The sequence below is a fragment of the Asterias amurensis genome, chromosome 12, assembly GCF_032118995.1.
Source record: "Asterias amurensis chromosome 12, ASM3211899v1".
NCBI classification, from domain to species: domain Eukaryota; kingdom Metazoa; phylum Echinodermata; class Asteroidea; order Forcipulatida; family Asteriidae; genus Asterias; species Asterias amurensis.
This window is the reverse complement of record NC_092659.1, coordinates 4,920,909-4,937,634: the sequence shown is the minus strand read 5'-3', so window position 1 is coordinate 4,937,634 and position 16,726 is coordinate 4,920,909. Positions and strand designations below refer to the sequence as shown.

At 42.1% G+C, this 16,726-nt stretch overlaps 1 protein-coding gene across 3 annotated transcripts in view; it reads left to right on the top strand.

Moving 5' to 3' along the window:
- The window catches only part of LOC139945605 (fibronectin type-III domain-containing protein 3A-like), a 127,925-nt gene that overhangs the window by 53,027 nt on the left and 58,172 nt on the right, over positions 1 to 16,726 (top strand). For all 3 annotated transcript variants that reach the window (XM_071943015.1, XM_071943013.1, XM_071943014.1), the window contains exons 3-4: positions 2,861 to 3,421; positions 14,826 to 15,128. In XM_071943015.1, the coding sequence (XP_071799116.1) occupies positions 2,861 to 3,421; positions 14,826 to 15,128 (864 nt within the window). The remainder of the gene's footprint in view (positions 1 to 2,860; positions 3,422 to 14,825; positions 15,129 to 16,726) is intronic.

Genomic DNA, 16,726 nt, shown 5'->3' with positions numbered 1-16,726 from the left:
CATTTAAACAAACAAAAATGAGAAAAAAGGCCCTCCTTACTGTTTTCAAAAATTGAGGACGCTAAACAAGTCTTTTTTTGCACCTTTAAAACCCTAATGGAGATGGACAGCCAGGCTTTCTCAGAAAATAATTATGTAGTGTGTCCAAATACATTGCCGTGCGATATATTAAATGCACAGGTCACATCCATTGACACAGTTTTCAGTTTTCAACGCTTGCTTGCTAACAAAACCCCCTGTAAATAGATGGTGATAAATCACACAATTTGCATATGATTTTGAGGGCATATGATGTGCCAGGTACAGCCAGTCTAGACCTGTTACTCGATCAACTCCCCCCTTTGTTCTTAATGGAATGAGCTGACGACTCCCTGCACCTTGGCCAGTGACAGTTCACCCTCATAGAGGGGAGTAATTTAATTACCATGGACAAACCCCCTATGTTGTGTTATAGATTTGTCCTTGTTGAGGTCACCCACCTGTGAATGGCGTATGGGAATCACACTTGTGTCTTGTTTTATGGTTTTTCTAAAAGTTCTATCAGTGTTGTGTCAATGGGGAATATGCTGTAAACCAAAATGGCAGGATTCAGGGTTTTTATACACAATTAAAAACCCTCTTACTGTCTGACATTTCAAAGTCATCCACTAGGGTTTTGAATGAAAGATACACGTTGGAGGAAGTAAATAAAATATGCTAACATGCAGTATATGATGTGTAGAGTGTATTCATTCAGTACACAGTCAACCCTCCTACTATCTGACCATTCACTGTCATCCACTGTGGTTTCAAATGATTTATACAAACTATGCTAACCTGCAGTATACATGTAGGCCTATATTTTAGAGAATGCATCTACCCAGCACACAGTCAACCCTCCTATTGTCTGACCATTCAAAGCCATCCACTGTGGTGTTGAATTATAGTATAAACAAACTAATGCTAACCAGCAGTACAGTAGGCCTATATTGTGAAGAATGCATCTACACAATACACAGTCAACCCTCCTACTGTGGGACCATTCAATGCCATCCACTGTTGTTTTGATTTCAGTATACATGGTATTAAGCCTATTTATGCATACATATTAAGTACACATTCAACCCTGCTTGACCAATCAGTGTCATCCACAAACTTGCTTGGATCAGGTTGATTGGCTGATTTCCAATTGGCCGCTTTCTGATTGGCCGAAACACTCTCGATCAGTGTGAATATTTATGATGTAATGCTTTTCACAGCGCTGCCATCCCGCAGAATCCATAACCTTAATCCCACGGATGTGGTATCCGCCGCTTTTGTCCATAGTATTCTATACTTTATTATTAGGGGATGAACGAACAATGTGTTGGCATGGGTGAGAAGCTGAAGGGGAAATTCCCCTGGTGAGCAATCACCGTGTGGTCGGGAAATGATGGGTGAACTAAAAACAACATGTGTATTATTTCTATGCATGTGTATTTGATGTCAACTATGAACAAATCAGAAACATAATTGAGGCACCAGATTGTAGAGATCGTAATATCCAATCTTGGAGGTAGAACCAAGTAGAAACCATGAATTCATTGAATTGAAACCAGTGAAAGCACACAAAACTGTATGGTGTTTTTATGTAATATGGATGTTAATTCAGTTTAATATAAATCCATTTACAGTCACGTCTTGCTAATTTCCTCCCTGCAATAACATTTTTTCCCCTGCATTCGATTGAGTAGTTGTTTTCTAACTAACTATAAAGGTACTCTAGGTTTTCAAAAATCTTTAAAATATTTTTCAACTCGGCAATATTTCGCCAGTCAAAATGCTCATCTAGTGTTTAAAATGGTAATATAAAAGTGCCATATGTCTTTAAATATCTCTGGTGTGATGTCAGATGTTTATTGGATTATTTCAATTTGATTCCAGCGGGGGTGTGTTATTTGTTTTGATATCAATATCCTGATTTGTACTTTCGCAGAATTCAAAACTTGTTTTTATATCCAGCTAACTCGCGAGGGCGATCTAGTTTCAGTTTTGTGGTCACGACTCAATACTTCCACCACAGTTCTGCCGAACTATGTGAATTATGTACCGAGATAAAGTTGCATCTAAAATCATTAGGTCCACACGTATATCATGGCTTTGTGGTTTGGAATGATTTGTTGAATGACTTGTGAAATGGCACTGGTGTTCAGAAGGTATTTAACTCAAGGCCAATTCGGTTTGGAAACTGTCCCAAATCAATCACAATTCTCACGATTGCTGTAACTCAACACCAAGCCTGGAATAACATGCAGGCCACGGAGGCCATGTTGCCCCATGTCTTAGCCTTGGTGGCCCTTCAACAAGTTTTCCATCGACTTTAAGATTTTCTAATGGAATTCCCCTCTCCAAAATTAAAATGGCCTTGCCCTTTCAAAGATGACATTCAACAGGCCTGTATGCTTCGTTTTTGAAAGGGCAAGGGCACCAAGGCGTTTTCTCTTTGGCAAAAGGCACCCTATGAGGAAATTGTAAAATTCTACTGGAGCATTTCAAGGGCACCAAGGCAATGGCAAGGGGCAACGGAGGTAATCGCCTCCGTTGCCTCCGTGAAGTATCAGGCCTGCATTCAAGGCCTGCAACACCAGTCCTGATACTTCACGGAGGCAACAGAGTTGGCTTGGTGCCCTGGTCATTGCCTTGGTGCCCTTAAATATTCCCTTAAAAATGCTAGAAACTTACTATTTCCTCATGGGGAGCCCTTTACCAAGGAAAACATGCCTTGGTGCCCTTGCCCTTTCAAAAACAGGCCTGCAACACCCTTCATTTTTTTTCAGTATCTTTAATTTAACATTTTCTGTACCTTGAACTATAATTTTGTTCCTTCTCTTTTCTTTGGCAGGTCCTACATTTATTCAACTGGTTTCTAGCTCTCCTGTACCCCCACCCCTGCACACCGTGCAGACGGGGCATGGACCCGTATCCATGCCAACTGTTGCTAACGTACCCGTGGTCACAGCACCAATGCAAGTCCAGGGTATGGCCATACAGCCATCAGTACAAGACACAGTCGTCAACGACATGCAACAACAGCAGCAGCAGCAGCAGCAGCAGCAGCAGCAGCAGCAGTCACAGCAAGGCATGTACACCACAGGTCCCCCTGTGCTGTCACCTCAAATGTACCCCACGTTATATTCCCCCAACGGGGGAGGGGGTGGGGCCGGCATGGGGGGTGTTGGGTACCCCCACATGATGGGCTACCCAAACCCTATCATTCACCCTCATGTTCAGCAGCACGTGGCGAACTCCGTACCCACACACACGGCCGTACCGCCGAATCCTGTTCCACATCATGTTCATATTCGATACAATCCTGCGCCCCCTCATGGTCAACACAACTCACAGCAACAACAACAACAACAACAACATCAGTGTAATATGCCCGATCATTCACATATCCAAGGTAAGGGGACACCTGGACCATTGGTTTGGTTATCATTGCATGTCATGCATGGTGGTGGTGTCATGTGATTGTAGGAGACGAGACAAGACCAAGACAAAAAAACAGTTCATGACCTATAGAGTCCAAGACAATATAACACGAGGTGATGAGACATTGACAAAGACGGTTTCAAAGCCTACTCATCGTCAGTTTATGTCAACCATAATTGACAAAGATAACTGCAGAAGGGACAATGTTATGACTCAACTAGGGTTAAAGGCAGTGGACACTTATGGTAATTACTCAAAATAATTATGATCATAGAACCTTTCTTGATTACAAGTAATGGGAGAGGTTGATAGTATAAAATAGTGTGAGAAAAAGCTCCCTCTGAAGTTACGTAGTTTTCGAGAAAGAAGTAATTTTCCACGAATTTGATTTCGAGACCTCAGTTTTAGAATTTGAGGTCTCGAAATCAAGCATCTGAAAGCACACAACTTTGTGTGACCATGGTGCGACAAGGGTGTTTTTTCCCCCATTAATATCTGGCAACTTCGACGACCGATTGAGCTCAAATTTTCACAGGTTTGTTACTTAAAGCATGTTGAGATACACCAACTGTGAAGACTAGTCTTTGACAATTACCAATAGTGTCTAAAGCTGATGTCCAGGCTATGGCTAGGACTCTATGTCTGGCTTAAGGCCCAATCACACAGGCCCCGATAACGAGAACGAAAACGAGAACGTTAAAAATGCACGCCCTCTATTGGTTGAATATGCGTGGGCGTATTCTGCGTTGAGCAATTCAAGCAATAGAATGCGTTCTCTTTTTATCGTTATAGTTATTGTTTTCTCTTATCGCTGCAGTGTGACTTGGCCTGTAGGGCAAAGACTCTAGCTCAGCTCTGGATTTTGGTCTGCATGTAGCATACATGTGTAGGTATTGGTGGATTCTATTGTCTCGAGTTGCCCATAATATTGTGCATTATATGTTCATATGTGCTTAGATGCGCCTTGTTATGTGTTTCAATGTGCCTATGAGCTTGTGTGATATGTGCCTTTGTGCTTAGATGAGCTTTTAAAATGTGACTACCATGTATGTGCTGGTGCGCCTATTTGTGTGTTTTATGTGCCCATGAATGAGCTCCTGTGATTTGCATCTATGTGCCTTTGTGCCTATGGGCTTATGTTCTCATGCGCCTATGTTCATACTGTGTGCGTATGCGCCTTTATGCTTATATAGGCCTAAATGTGATGTCTTTGTGCCTATGGGCTTATGTTCTCATGCGCCTATGTTCACACTGTGTGCGTATGCCTTTATGCTTATAGGCCTAAATGTGATGTGTGCTTATGCGCCTTTGTGCGTACATGTATGATGTGCTATGCGCCTTTGTGCTGATGTGCCTTTGGGCTTATGTGCCTATGGTGCTTGTGTGCTTATGTGCCTACATATGTGCCTAAACTTTAAATACAATGGGAACTCTTCATATTTTTCTTGAATGCACTTGATTTCATAATCATATTGCACTAACGAGGGTTGCTCATTCATAATATAAGTCCTCTTGTCATCCATTAATCGTAAATATTAATAAACCTGGCTCCAGGTTAATTGAGTTGCTTCAGTACAAAATTAACTAAGCACATGTCACCGGTATGAATAATACCCCCCTCTAAAAATAGATTGTAGACTTACGTCATTGGTTAAAAATATTCATATATGCAAATCACCCCAAAATCAAATCAGCTTTCACACCGTTGGCGGCGCACTATACTTCGCCGTCATTCATATTCTTGTAGAAGACGCGTAAACAGCTTTCCTTTCCTTCGTCTTCTACTTACAGGTAAAGATTTTCTATTTTCATATATTATGTTTATAACTTTATTTCATTTATTTATACAACATGTGACTAGAGCAAATGTATAATAGAGTTACCTTGTACATATTACTATGATTTATCGTTAGTTTGTAGATAATTATTGTTTGCGAGATGTTTTCCTGTATATTGAGATATGCAGGAAAAGCAACCAAATTCAGTTTAATCTCGTACTCTCGTTGTAAATAATGTTTAAGTAAATATACAACACAGGCGTGATTATTTTAACGTCTGTCCATTTTGTTTATTTGGACTTACGATGTCTCTATCGTCGACTGAGTCACATAATTCAAGATGGCGGCCGCCAGCAAGCTTTTGGCGGGAACCGTGCGCCATCTTGTTTTATTTGTTTTCTGCCTTAAGCAATACCTTTACCTTTTAATTTAATTGATTTGTTTATTAAATCTAAATATATCCTAAATATGCATTAGCCTTTATTAATTAAAAAGTCATTCATATTCTTGTAGAAGACGCGTAAACAGCTTTCCTTTCCTTCGTCTTCTACTTACAGAATAAACATCGTGATAATAAGAACAACACAGCCATGTCCTCTATCCTTTATTTGGCCTATTAAATACCGTGGGCCACAAATAGTGGAGAATCCGGGTAGAGGACCATCATCGGCTTGTTCCGTTTGGGCAAACCATCGTAGATCTACAGTATCCCAGCCTAACGGCCACTTCTTTACCTACTGGCATTCAACCAAAGGAACTACCCTGAGGGCCACAATCTGATCCTGTATCCTGAGGCCGCTGCAGAGGCATCCGGAGACCGGGAACGGACCGTCTTACAGACCCCTCCATGGACCCGTCTTGGAGCACTCCACGGACCCCGTCTTGGAGCCCTTCACAGACCCGTCTTACAGAGCCCCCCATTCGCCAAATCCAAGCTACATTGAGAAGTGACCGCGGAACAACAAGAACACTCGTAAAGATCCACAACCATTCGGTATAATGTGTTGTCATCTGCTGATTTTGTGAACATTGACAATTTTGCAGATTTTTTTTTCTGTGTTAACCTAACTCTTGCGAGAAAAGTTTGGACTCTTAGTCATCAAATCGACGTAGACATCCAAAAACCATTTTGATCGTCGTCGGTTGTAGAAACATTTTTTAGCAGTCAGCCATATTTTTGTTGCCAAGTTGCAGCAATAGACATTTGTAAACAGTAAGCTAAATGCATCAGTGACTTTCGGCTCGGAATTTGCGACATTCCAGAACTGTCTAACTGCTACTGTCCAGCCAGGAGTTCCCCTATTGATCCTAATTGAACTATTGTATTTGAGATGTCAAATTGAGTGTTGTACTATTGTTCAGTTTTAACACCGTTAGAGTTAAGCCGTTTATCTGCTACTGTGTATTGTGATTGACAACAATGACCGATTTGGTAGCACAGGTTTGCTACTGTGCATTGTAAATTGGCATTGTTCGTCCGCTACTGGTTCTACTACTGTGTATTGTGATTGACAACAATGACCGACTTGGTAGCTCAGGTTTGCTACTGTTGATAAAGTTGGCGTTGATTGTTTGTGCTTTCACATCACATTTCACCCGAGAGTTACTATTTTTGTTTACTCTTGAGCTATTTTGTTCCCATAGCAAGTGGATTTTATTTTTGTTGTTTAATATTTGACTGAAGGTGACTTGCACTTATTGATGCCATGTTGAAGTCAGTATGAAGCTAAGCATGACGTCGCATGACGTTACTTTTATGCTTTTCCCTCACTGAAAGTGTGGTAGCTTTTTTTTGATGCGCCAATAGAACTGATAACATTGCTCTTTCGGGACACTCTCTTCACAATTGAGTTTGTATCAAACGTTCTGGTAGGTATTTGCCATTTTTGTCCTAATTGATCACACTGATTAGCCTGCTGATAGTCTTAGCCTGAAACATATATGCATTATCACTTGTTACTGCATTGCTGCTTGTTTCTTTTGTTTCGATTATCAACTTGTATGTTTTAGCTTATCCATCTCGTCCACAACCACCACCAGCTTACCTTCTACTATCTCCTTCAATACGCGGTTGCTGTCACTTTGCCATCAACTTCCATCTAGCTAATTTATTATCATGGCAACCTCCAAAAAACGATCACGTTTTGACGACGATCTACTCTCGCCTCCTGACACCAAACAAACTACCAATCCGCTCTCCTTCAGACCACAACACGTAAATCCTGCAATGGTAACTCCTCCACGACAGAGTGGGTATAGAAGGAAGTCAGTTATTCAGTCTCCTTCGATGCCAACATCCGAAGAGCTACAAAATTTTTGAACACTACCGGAGCAGTTCCTATCAGAGTTGAAAGATCTCGAGAATAGACTTTCCCAACCACGACACATGCACTCTACAAACCAGAAGCACGGTTCTTCTTCACTACCACGACACCCGATCGGTTCACCTTCACCACCGATTCTCACTCCAAACACACCGGTACTGACACATAGCCAGCCCATCATGAATCCTCAGAGTTTGCAGCCTACCAATGGTCCTTCTCCATCACCGCAATACCACCAAGTGAAAACTCTTCCAATGTTCACAGGCCGTGAAGGTTCGGCAGTCTGCATCGATGATTGGATAAGAGACACAAAGTACCTCATCAGTTCTACGTCAATGCCTGCCTACATGCAGTTCCCAACAATCGTGAGATACTTAGGCGGTGCTGCAAGAAAACTCGTGCTAAATCTCCCTCCAGAACAGCAGACCCCAAGTGACGCATTTTCAGAGCTGCATGCACAGTATGGAGAAATCTCTCTCTTCGGTGATCCTTTGGCAGATTTCTATGAACGTGTCAAACAAGCTAACGAGTCTCCAACGATCTACGCTGTCGAGTTAGAGGCTACTTTAAGAACTGTAGAGGAAAGAATGAACAGGGGACGGCCTCTACCTACACGAAACCGAATGTTGACACAACAGTTCATGAGAGGAGTCCGAGATGACAGAGTAACCCAACGTCTTGCTCCCATGAGACCCAGAGAGATGACATACAGAGAACTTCAACAGGAGATAAGACAAGTCGAACGAGAAACGAAGACGGCATCACTCTCCAAATCGGAACAAGCACAATCTCAATTTGTCCGGTCCAAACCACAAACACAGCCGACACAGCAAAAGAGCTTTGGTCCGACTCCAATCGAGGCCCCACCATCAACTCTTACTTCTCAACAAGTAAAAACCAACACTGACGTCCTCCAAGACCTGGTACTGACTGTCAGGCAACTTGCAGAGAAAGTTGAAAAGATGACGACGAAACCATCACAACCTCTTCGTCAAAGAACAACCTACCCGACTGATGGAGTGTTTACCTGGCATCGCTGTGGGCAAAATGGACACATTGCAAGAGGATGACGCAACGTGCCGTCAAACCAGCAGGGCCCACGGCCACAGGGCATGACGTTGGAGCCCGACAACAAGAAGGCCCTCTAGTATCTTCTTCTTCGGCCCTAACAACGAGACAGTGGTAGAAGTCAACGGAGAAGGTTTTACTGCTTTGATTGATTCAGGCTCTCAGATAACTGCAATCTCAGAAAGTTTGTGGAAAGAGCATCCACAGCTACAGTGCAAACAACTGACTCCAGTTTCTGTCATCATTCAAGGCGCCAGCGGACAGACTTTACCCTACCTAGGTGTCATTCCAATTTCACTGACGATTCTGGGTGTTGTTTACGATGAGGTTCCGGCCTTTGTGGTCCCATCTGACCCTTACAAGAGACGTGTTCCTGTACTTGTTGGTACCAACGTCATTCGAGCAGCTAGAAGAGACCAGAACTTATCCAGAGGGAACTCGTTCATGGAATCCGTCAAGAAGGAAGACACGGCCTGGCATACTGCTTTCATCAAAACCACAGTTTCAGAACCAGGTGATCATCAAGATAGCATTGGCTACGCCAAGTATATTGGTCGTTCTCCAATTGTTGTACCACCAGGGACAGAAGTAGATGTCATTTGTCAAGCACCCGATGGTCCAGATAACTACACTGCCGTTGTTGAAGGTTTTCTTCAGAGTAAGTCCTCTCTTGAAGTCGAAGTCTCGTTGCTGACGTTGATTCGAACCGCCAAGTGCCAGTTCGACTCTGTAATATTTCTGCAAGGCCGATTACCATCACCAGAAACTCACGACTTGCCAAACTCTCTTCAGTACTCAGAATTGATGAGCGCTCGAACACGCAATTGATGTCCGACAAAGATATAGGCGTAACGGCACAGCTACAAAAGGTAACAGTAGAGGTTGCCAACAGTTCTCCGTCCATAGATTTGTCTGAAGCAGCCATTGATGACGACCTTCAGAGAAAACAGCTCGATGGTCTTCTTCAGGAGTACTCTGATGTTTTCTCAACGTCTTCACTCGACTTCGGCCGAACCTCTACTATCAAGCACACCATCCCACTAGTTGATAACCAGCCTTTCCGTCTTCCTTATAGACGAATACCACCATCCAGGTATCAGGCGGTCCGAGAACACATACAAGCGATGGAGGAAACAGGAGCAATTCGGCGCAGTTCTAGCCCCTACGCATCTCCAATTGTCATCGTACACAAGAAAGATTGTTCACTTAGGATATGTATGGACTACAGGCAACTCAATGCTAAGACGATCCGTGACGCATTCCCTCTCCCTCGAATTGAAGAAGCATTAGATGCTCTCGGGAATGCGACTCTCTTTTCTACACTTGATCTCATTTCAGGTTACTGGCAAGTGGAGGTAGATGAAGACGACAAACACAAAACTGCTTTCACCACTCCCATGGGTCTCTTTGAATGTAACAGAATGCCTTTTGGACTGCAGAATGCTCCAGCCACATTTCAACGCCTAATGCAGACATGTTTGGGAGACCAGAATTATTCAACTGTCTTATTGTATCTGGATGATATAATTGTTTTCTCCTCTACATTCGATGAGCACATACGACGACTTGGCAAGGTATTTGAATGTCTCCGTCAGCATGGTCTTAAACTCAAGCCATCCAAATGCTTTCTCCTTCAAAGAGAGGTCAAATACCTTGGCCATGTAGTCTCATCACAGGGAATCTCTACCGACCCAGACAAAATTTCACATGTGAACTACTGGCCTACTCCGACAGATCGAAAACAGCTGATGAGGTTCCTTGGCTTCACGGGTTACTACAGACGATATGTAAAGAACTACTCAAAGATTGCCGCTCCCCTCTACAAACTAATATCAGGAGACACCAAACTCAGAAAGAAAGGAAAAAAGAGACAAGCCCCACCACGAATTCCGTTCATCTGGAATGATGAGTGTCAAATTGCAGTGGACTCGTTAAAACATCTTAACATCACTGCCAGTTCTTGCGTACGCAGACTACACTATTCCCTTCCTCCTTCAAACAGACGCGTCTGGTGTCGGACTTGGTGCAGTCCTAAGTCAAATGCAGAATGGTAAAGAACGAGTCATTTCCTTCGCCAGTCGAGGACTCAAACCAGCAGAATCGCGTTATCCTGCCCATAAGCTGGAGTTTTTAGCTCTACAGTGGGCAGCGACAGAGAAATTCCGGGAGTATTTACTTGGAAACAAATTCTCCGTCTTGACTGACAACAATCCTCTGGTCTACGTGACAACAACGGCAAAGTTGGATGCAACTGGCCAGAGATGGATTGCTGCTATTTCGCAATTTGACTTCACGGTGAAATATCGACCCGGAAAGGATTACACTGTTGCTGATGCCCTTTCAAGGAAATCACATCCAGAAGAGTCCACAGCAATATTAGACTTCCAGAAAGAGGCAGTGACACTCTCAGAAGATGTTGTTAAAGCAGTAGGTTCCAGTCACTCTGTTGCAACCCAATCCTTCTTGAAACCAGTAGCTCAGTGCCAAAGGGTAACAACCAACACAGCATCATCGCACACTGCTGAAAGACAACCATCAGAACTGCCAAATCTCTCTTCAGAAGAAGTTGCTGCCTCCCAAAGAGACGATCCTGCCATTGCAAGAGTAATTTTGTTCTTGGAACAGAATAAGAAACCATCCAACCTTGACAGGACGTGTGAGTCAACTGACTTTCTCTTGTATCTCCGTCAATGGAATAAGCTAAATCTCAGGGATGATGTTCTCTTTCGGTCCAGAAATACCGAGTCTGGTGATATCTCATACCAACTAGTGTTACCGAAACAGCACAGAGGAACCGCTCTGACTTGCCTCCATGATGACTTGGGGCACCTGGGGTACGATCGAACAGTTGAGATGGTGCGACGACGCTTCTTTTGGCCAAAGATGGCAGACGACGTCAAACATTGGTGTGAACGATGTAAAAGGTGCTGTCTTCGGAAAACACCCCAAACTAAAACCAGAGTGCCACTAGTCAACATTTCATCAAGTGAACCCCTTGAACTAGTTGGTATCGACTTTCTCAAACTTGAGTGATCGAAAGGTGAAATAGAAAACATCTTGGTGGTGACCGATCATTTCACGAAGTACTCCCAAGCATATCCTACCCGAGACCAGAAAGCAACCACAGTCGCGAAAGTTCTCTTCAACAACTTCATCACCCACTATGGTTTCCCGGTCAGGATTCACTCTGACCAAGGTCGGAACTTCGAGGGACAAATCATAAGAGAGCTGTGCAAGTTATGTGGCATAAAGAAATCAAGGACAACCCCCTACCACCCCCAAGGAAACGGATTGACGGAACGGTTCAACCACACGCTTTTAAACATGTTAGGAACTCTTGACGACAATCACAAAGAAGATTGGAAACAGTACGTATCAGCGTTGACAGATGCATACAACTGTACTCGTCATGATTCAACCGGCCACGCCCCATTTTATCTCATGTTTGGCAGACAGCCTAACTTGCCAGTAGATATCATGTTTGTGCTTAACCAAGACAAAGACAGTGAAGCTGCATCATACGACGAGTTTGTAGAAAAACTCAGAAACAACCTGCAGTCCTCATACAGACTAGCAACCGACCTAGCACTGAAGTCTAAAGCAAAACAGAAACGTCTGTATGACAGAGGCACAAGAGATGCACCTCTTCGTCTGGGAGACCGTGTGCTGGTCCAACATAAACATATCACTGGGATGCAGAAATTGGCAGACAGATGGGAAACTCACCCATACGTTGTAGTCTCCAAACACCCAGACGTCCCAGTGTATGTTGTGTGCAATCAGGACACCGGTAAAGAACGCACTCTTCATCGAAACTTGCTTACACTGTGCATGTTCCTCCCATTAGATGACAGCATCTCTGATCCAAATTTTCCTTCAACTTCAAAGGCTAACTCTCCTTCACAAATCGTGTCTGAAGTAGAACCTACCATCAAGTCTCCAAAGACGACTGATGACGATTCAAACAATTCTCTCGACCGGCTACCAATAAGACCGCAAAGAGTGCGTAAACCACCAGACAGGTTAACATATGAGTGCGTTGGACAAACCAAACAACATAGAGCTTCAGAGAAATCACTGGAAGAGCTCTATGAGTCTAAGCTCAAAATTGGTAAAAGGTTGTGGACGAGGTGGAAAAGCCCTGAGATGGCTGAAGTGAGAATGAATGTCGGTAGAAGATTTCTCCTCTCACAAATCATGAGTGATTAATTGCATAATGTTGCTGTTTTATTTCTATTGTTTAAAATAAACTGTGTTTAATTTGTTACATTGTGTAAGGCTTTCCCAAAAGCACAAGCCAAGTTAATCCCAATGTGTAAATGTTTTTCCACAAGTGTCCAAAAAAAGACACCACAGTTGAGGTCAGCTTTCAAGCTGTGTTATAGAATGACAGCTAGAAATTAAAGCTAAAGTCATTACCTAATTCACAAAGATCTTAAGGTTGCAGAGTGAATTTAGAACGATTTATCTCTGTATGTGTATGTATTTGTTTTCGTAGTTAAAGAATAATATGTTTTTTATTGAAATCTAAATTCGGCTTTGATAAATCAGTAAAATGTCGAGGCCGCCATTTTGTTTTCAACAGAGGGGAGAATGTCACCGGTATGAATAATACCCCCCTCTAAAAATAGATTGTAGACTTACGTCATTGGTTAAAAATATTCATATATGCAAATCACCCCAAAATCAAATCAGCTTTCACACCGTTGGCGGCGCACTATACTTCGCCGTCATTCATATTCTTGTAGAAGACGCGTAAACAGCTTTCCTTTCCTTCGTCTTCTACTTACAGGTAAAGATTTTCTATTTTCATATATTATGTTTATAACTTTATTTCATTTATTTATACAACATGTGACTAGAGCAAATGTATAATAGAGTTACCTTGTACATATTACTGTGATTTATCGTTAGTTTGTAGATAATTATTGTTTGTGAGATGTTTTCCTGTGTATTGAGATATGCAGGAAAAGCAACCAAATTCAGTTTAATCTCGTACTCTCGTTGTAAATAATGTTTAAGTAAATATACAACACAGGCGTGATTATTTTAACGTCTGTCCATTTTGTTTATTTGGACTTACGATGTCTCTTTCGTCGACTGAGTCACATAATTCAAGATGGCGGCCGCCAGCAAGCTTTTGGCGGGAACCATGCGCCATCTTGTTTTATTTGTTTTCTGCCTTAAGCAATACCTTTACCTTTTAATTTAATTGATTTGTTTATTAAATCTAAATATATCCTAAATATGCATTAGCCTTTATTAATTAAAAAGTCATTCATATTCTTGTAGAAGACGCGTAAATAGCTTTCCTTTCCTTCGTCTTCTACTTACAGAATAAACATCGTGATAATAAGAACAACAACACAGCCGTGTCCTCTATCCTTTATTTGGCCTATTAAATACCTTGGGCCACACACATAACAATTGTGTTTACCAGTAATAGGTTACCAGCCAAAATACATACTGTATCACACATACAATTTTGGACTTGTTTCCTGCTCAGTTTTGCTTAGCAGGAAAACTTTAAGTAGAATGTTTGCTGAAATGTTTGCAGCTCAATGCTACATGTATTGTAGACAAGGGACTCGTTTTATAAAGTTGCTTAAACAGAAAAATTGTGCTCGAAACTTTCTGCTAAACAAAAATAAGAATGATACCAGTCACAGATGGTACATTTGACATGGTATTTTGGCTGGTAACATTCTGGTAAGCATAAATTGGGTTGTGCTTAACTACTTTTAATGCTTTAAGCAACTCTGTCAAATAGGGGCCATGTGCCCAATTTCATAAAGCATGTAAGCACAGACACCCACTCAGCACATAATAGTCTAGCTTAGCAGCCCAATTTTGTTAAGTTTGCATTGTTGTGGCTGGTGCCCGATTAATTTTTTTGCTTAGTAAACAGGCATGCAACTTTTCAGCTGATCAGCTGATTTTCTCTTTGTTTTCAAAACAGTGCCATAGGAAACTGAAAAACACCTTGTGTGATCGCCCATTTCCTCTTATTTCTGCAATTAGAAAGTTGCATGTCTGAGGAAAGAAATTTGTCCAGCAATATTTTCCTCTTAACAGGATATAAAACTGGGCTTTGGTCTGGAATAAATATGCAAAGGTCTCGTAGGTCATGTCTCCTCCTCCCCTCTCTCTCCCCCCCCCCAAGAAAAGAAGAGAGAATGGACGAATATTTTTTTTTAAACTCCAGATCCACAGCAGAGACAAACAATGCGATCCCGGTCAAGAGACGACCGAACGGATAAACAGAGAGAAAAACTCCAGAAGAAATTACGGGAGCGGCAAAAGGAGAACTGCAACTTCATCCCGAGCCCTCAGACCTCGCCCCGCGGGGGAGGAGGGGGAGGTGGAGGTGGAGGAGGGGGTGTGCATGTGAGCGGAGGATATAATCCTTCTGTCTTGAAGATGGAGAATGGTGCTAATGGGAGGCCGGGTAATGGGAGGAAGAAGAGGCATAGTGGAGGCGGCAACCAGAGAATCGATGAGAATGAAGGTGAGTCAATCTTTAGTTTTCACTTTCCCCTTTGTTCTTCTTCAATTTTTGCAGGTGGGGGAGATTATTGTATGATAGCGTCTAAAAGGTGTTGACCTACATGTAGTTCGTAATAAATACCATCCCAAAGGTGAAATATCATGCCTGGCCAAATTTTTCTAAATACATTTTTATTGTTGAAATCCCCCCTTTTTAGTTTTAAGGGAAGCATTCTACCATCATTATCTTTAAACCGTGTAAGTTTAATGTAAATCAGGCCTGGAATTTCATCTTTGAAAGGGCAGGGCCATTTTCATTTTGTAAAAGGCACTTCCATTGGAAAATCTTAAAGTCAATGGGGAACTTTTGAAGGGGCACCAAGGCCAAGACAAGGGGCAACGAAGGCCATAAATTCCAGGCCTGGTAAGTCTCTGTCCGTTTGTGTTTTGTATCTTACAAAAAGTACCCCAACCCTTTAAAGACCCTGGACACTATTGGTAATTGTCAAAGACTCAGTCTTCTCACTTGGTGTATCTCAACATATGCCTAAAATAACAAACCTGTGGAAATTTGAGCTCAATTGGTCGTTGAAGTTGCGAGATAATAATGCAAGAAAAAAACACCTTGTCTTACGAAGTTGTGTGTTTTCAGATGCTTGATTTAGAGACCTCAAATTCTAAATCTGAGGTCTCGAAATCAAATTTGCAGAAAATTACTTCTTTCACGAAAACTACGTTACTTCAGAGGGATCCGTTCTCATAATGTTTTATACTATTAACATCTCCCCATTACTTGTTACCAAGTAAGGTTTTATGCTCATAATTATTTTGAGTAATTACCAATAGTGTCCAGTACCTTTCAAGCACAGTATGGTCTGAATATTGTCTCACTTCATACTCAATCTACTGCTCAAGAACCCAGTCTAAACCAGCACATCTGATGGTCTGTAATGCATCACACGTACTCAGACTACTGTACTTGACAATTTCAACCTGTCTTCAGAGTGATTCGCCATCCCCCCTTTTTTTCGGAAACGGATTAACATTCCTGCCAGTTTTGATCTCAACTCATGCCTGCTCCCGACATAAAACTGAAACATGATCGGTGGGCACTGAATTCAGTAAAGGTGCTTTCACATCGGAGTGTTTTCGCTGCCAGCTGATGCCCCTATGTATGCAGCATTGGTACTTTTCCCAAACATTCACACACAAATCAATTCAGGGGGACCAGTTACCTTGACCACCTGTATACAAAGGTCAGGCGTGTGTCGCCAGCGGTGGTGTCAATTTCATATCGATACCATATTGATGTAATGAGTGAATAATTCAATCCCAAAACTCAGCTGTACATGTTCTGTATGTAGTCGGACAGCCGACAGTCCAAACCACTAATTTCACAATCTCTTGAAAAAAAATTCCAGGAACATTGCTAATGTTAACATAAATTGCAATTTGAAGTAATGAACAATCGTTGGTTTACTAGGTTCTCCCCAGGTTTTTTTCCTTAACTGTAGGGATTCTGTACATGTACCCACATTTAGGGGTATTTGGCAGAAGTGCGTTGAATTGAAACATTGTCTTTGGAATGTTTTGTATTTGGTTTTATCTTGGTTTTAAAAG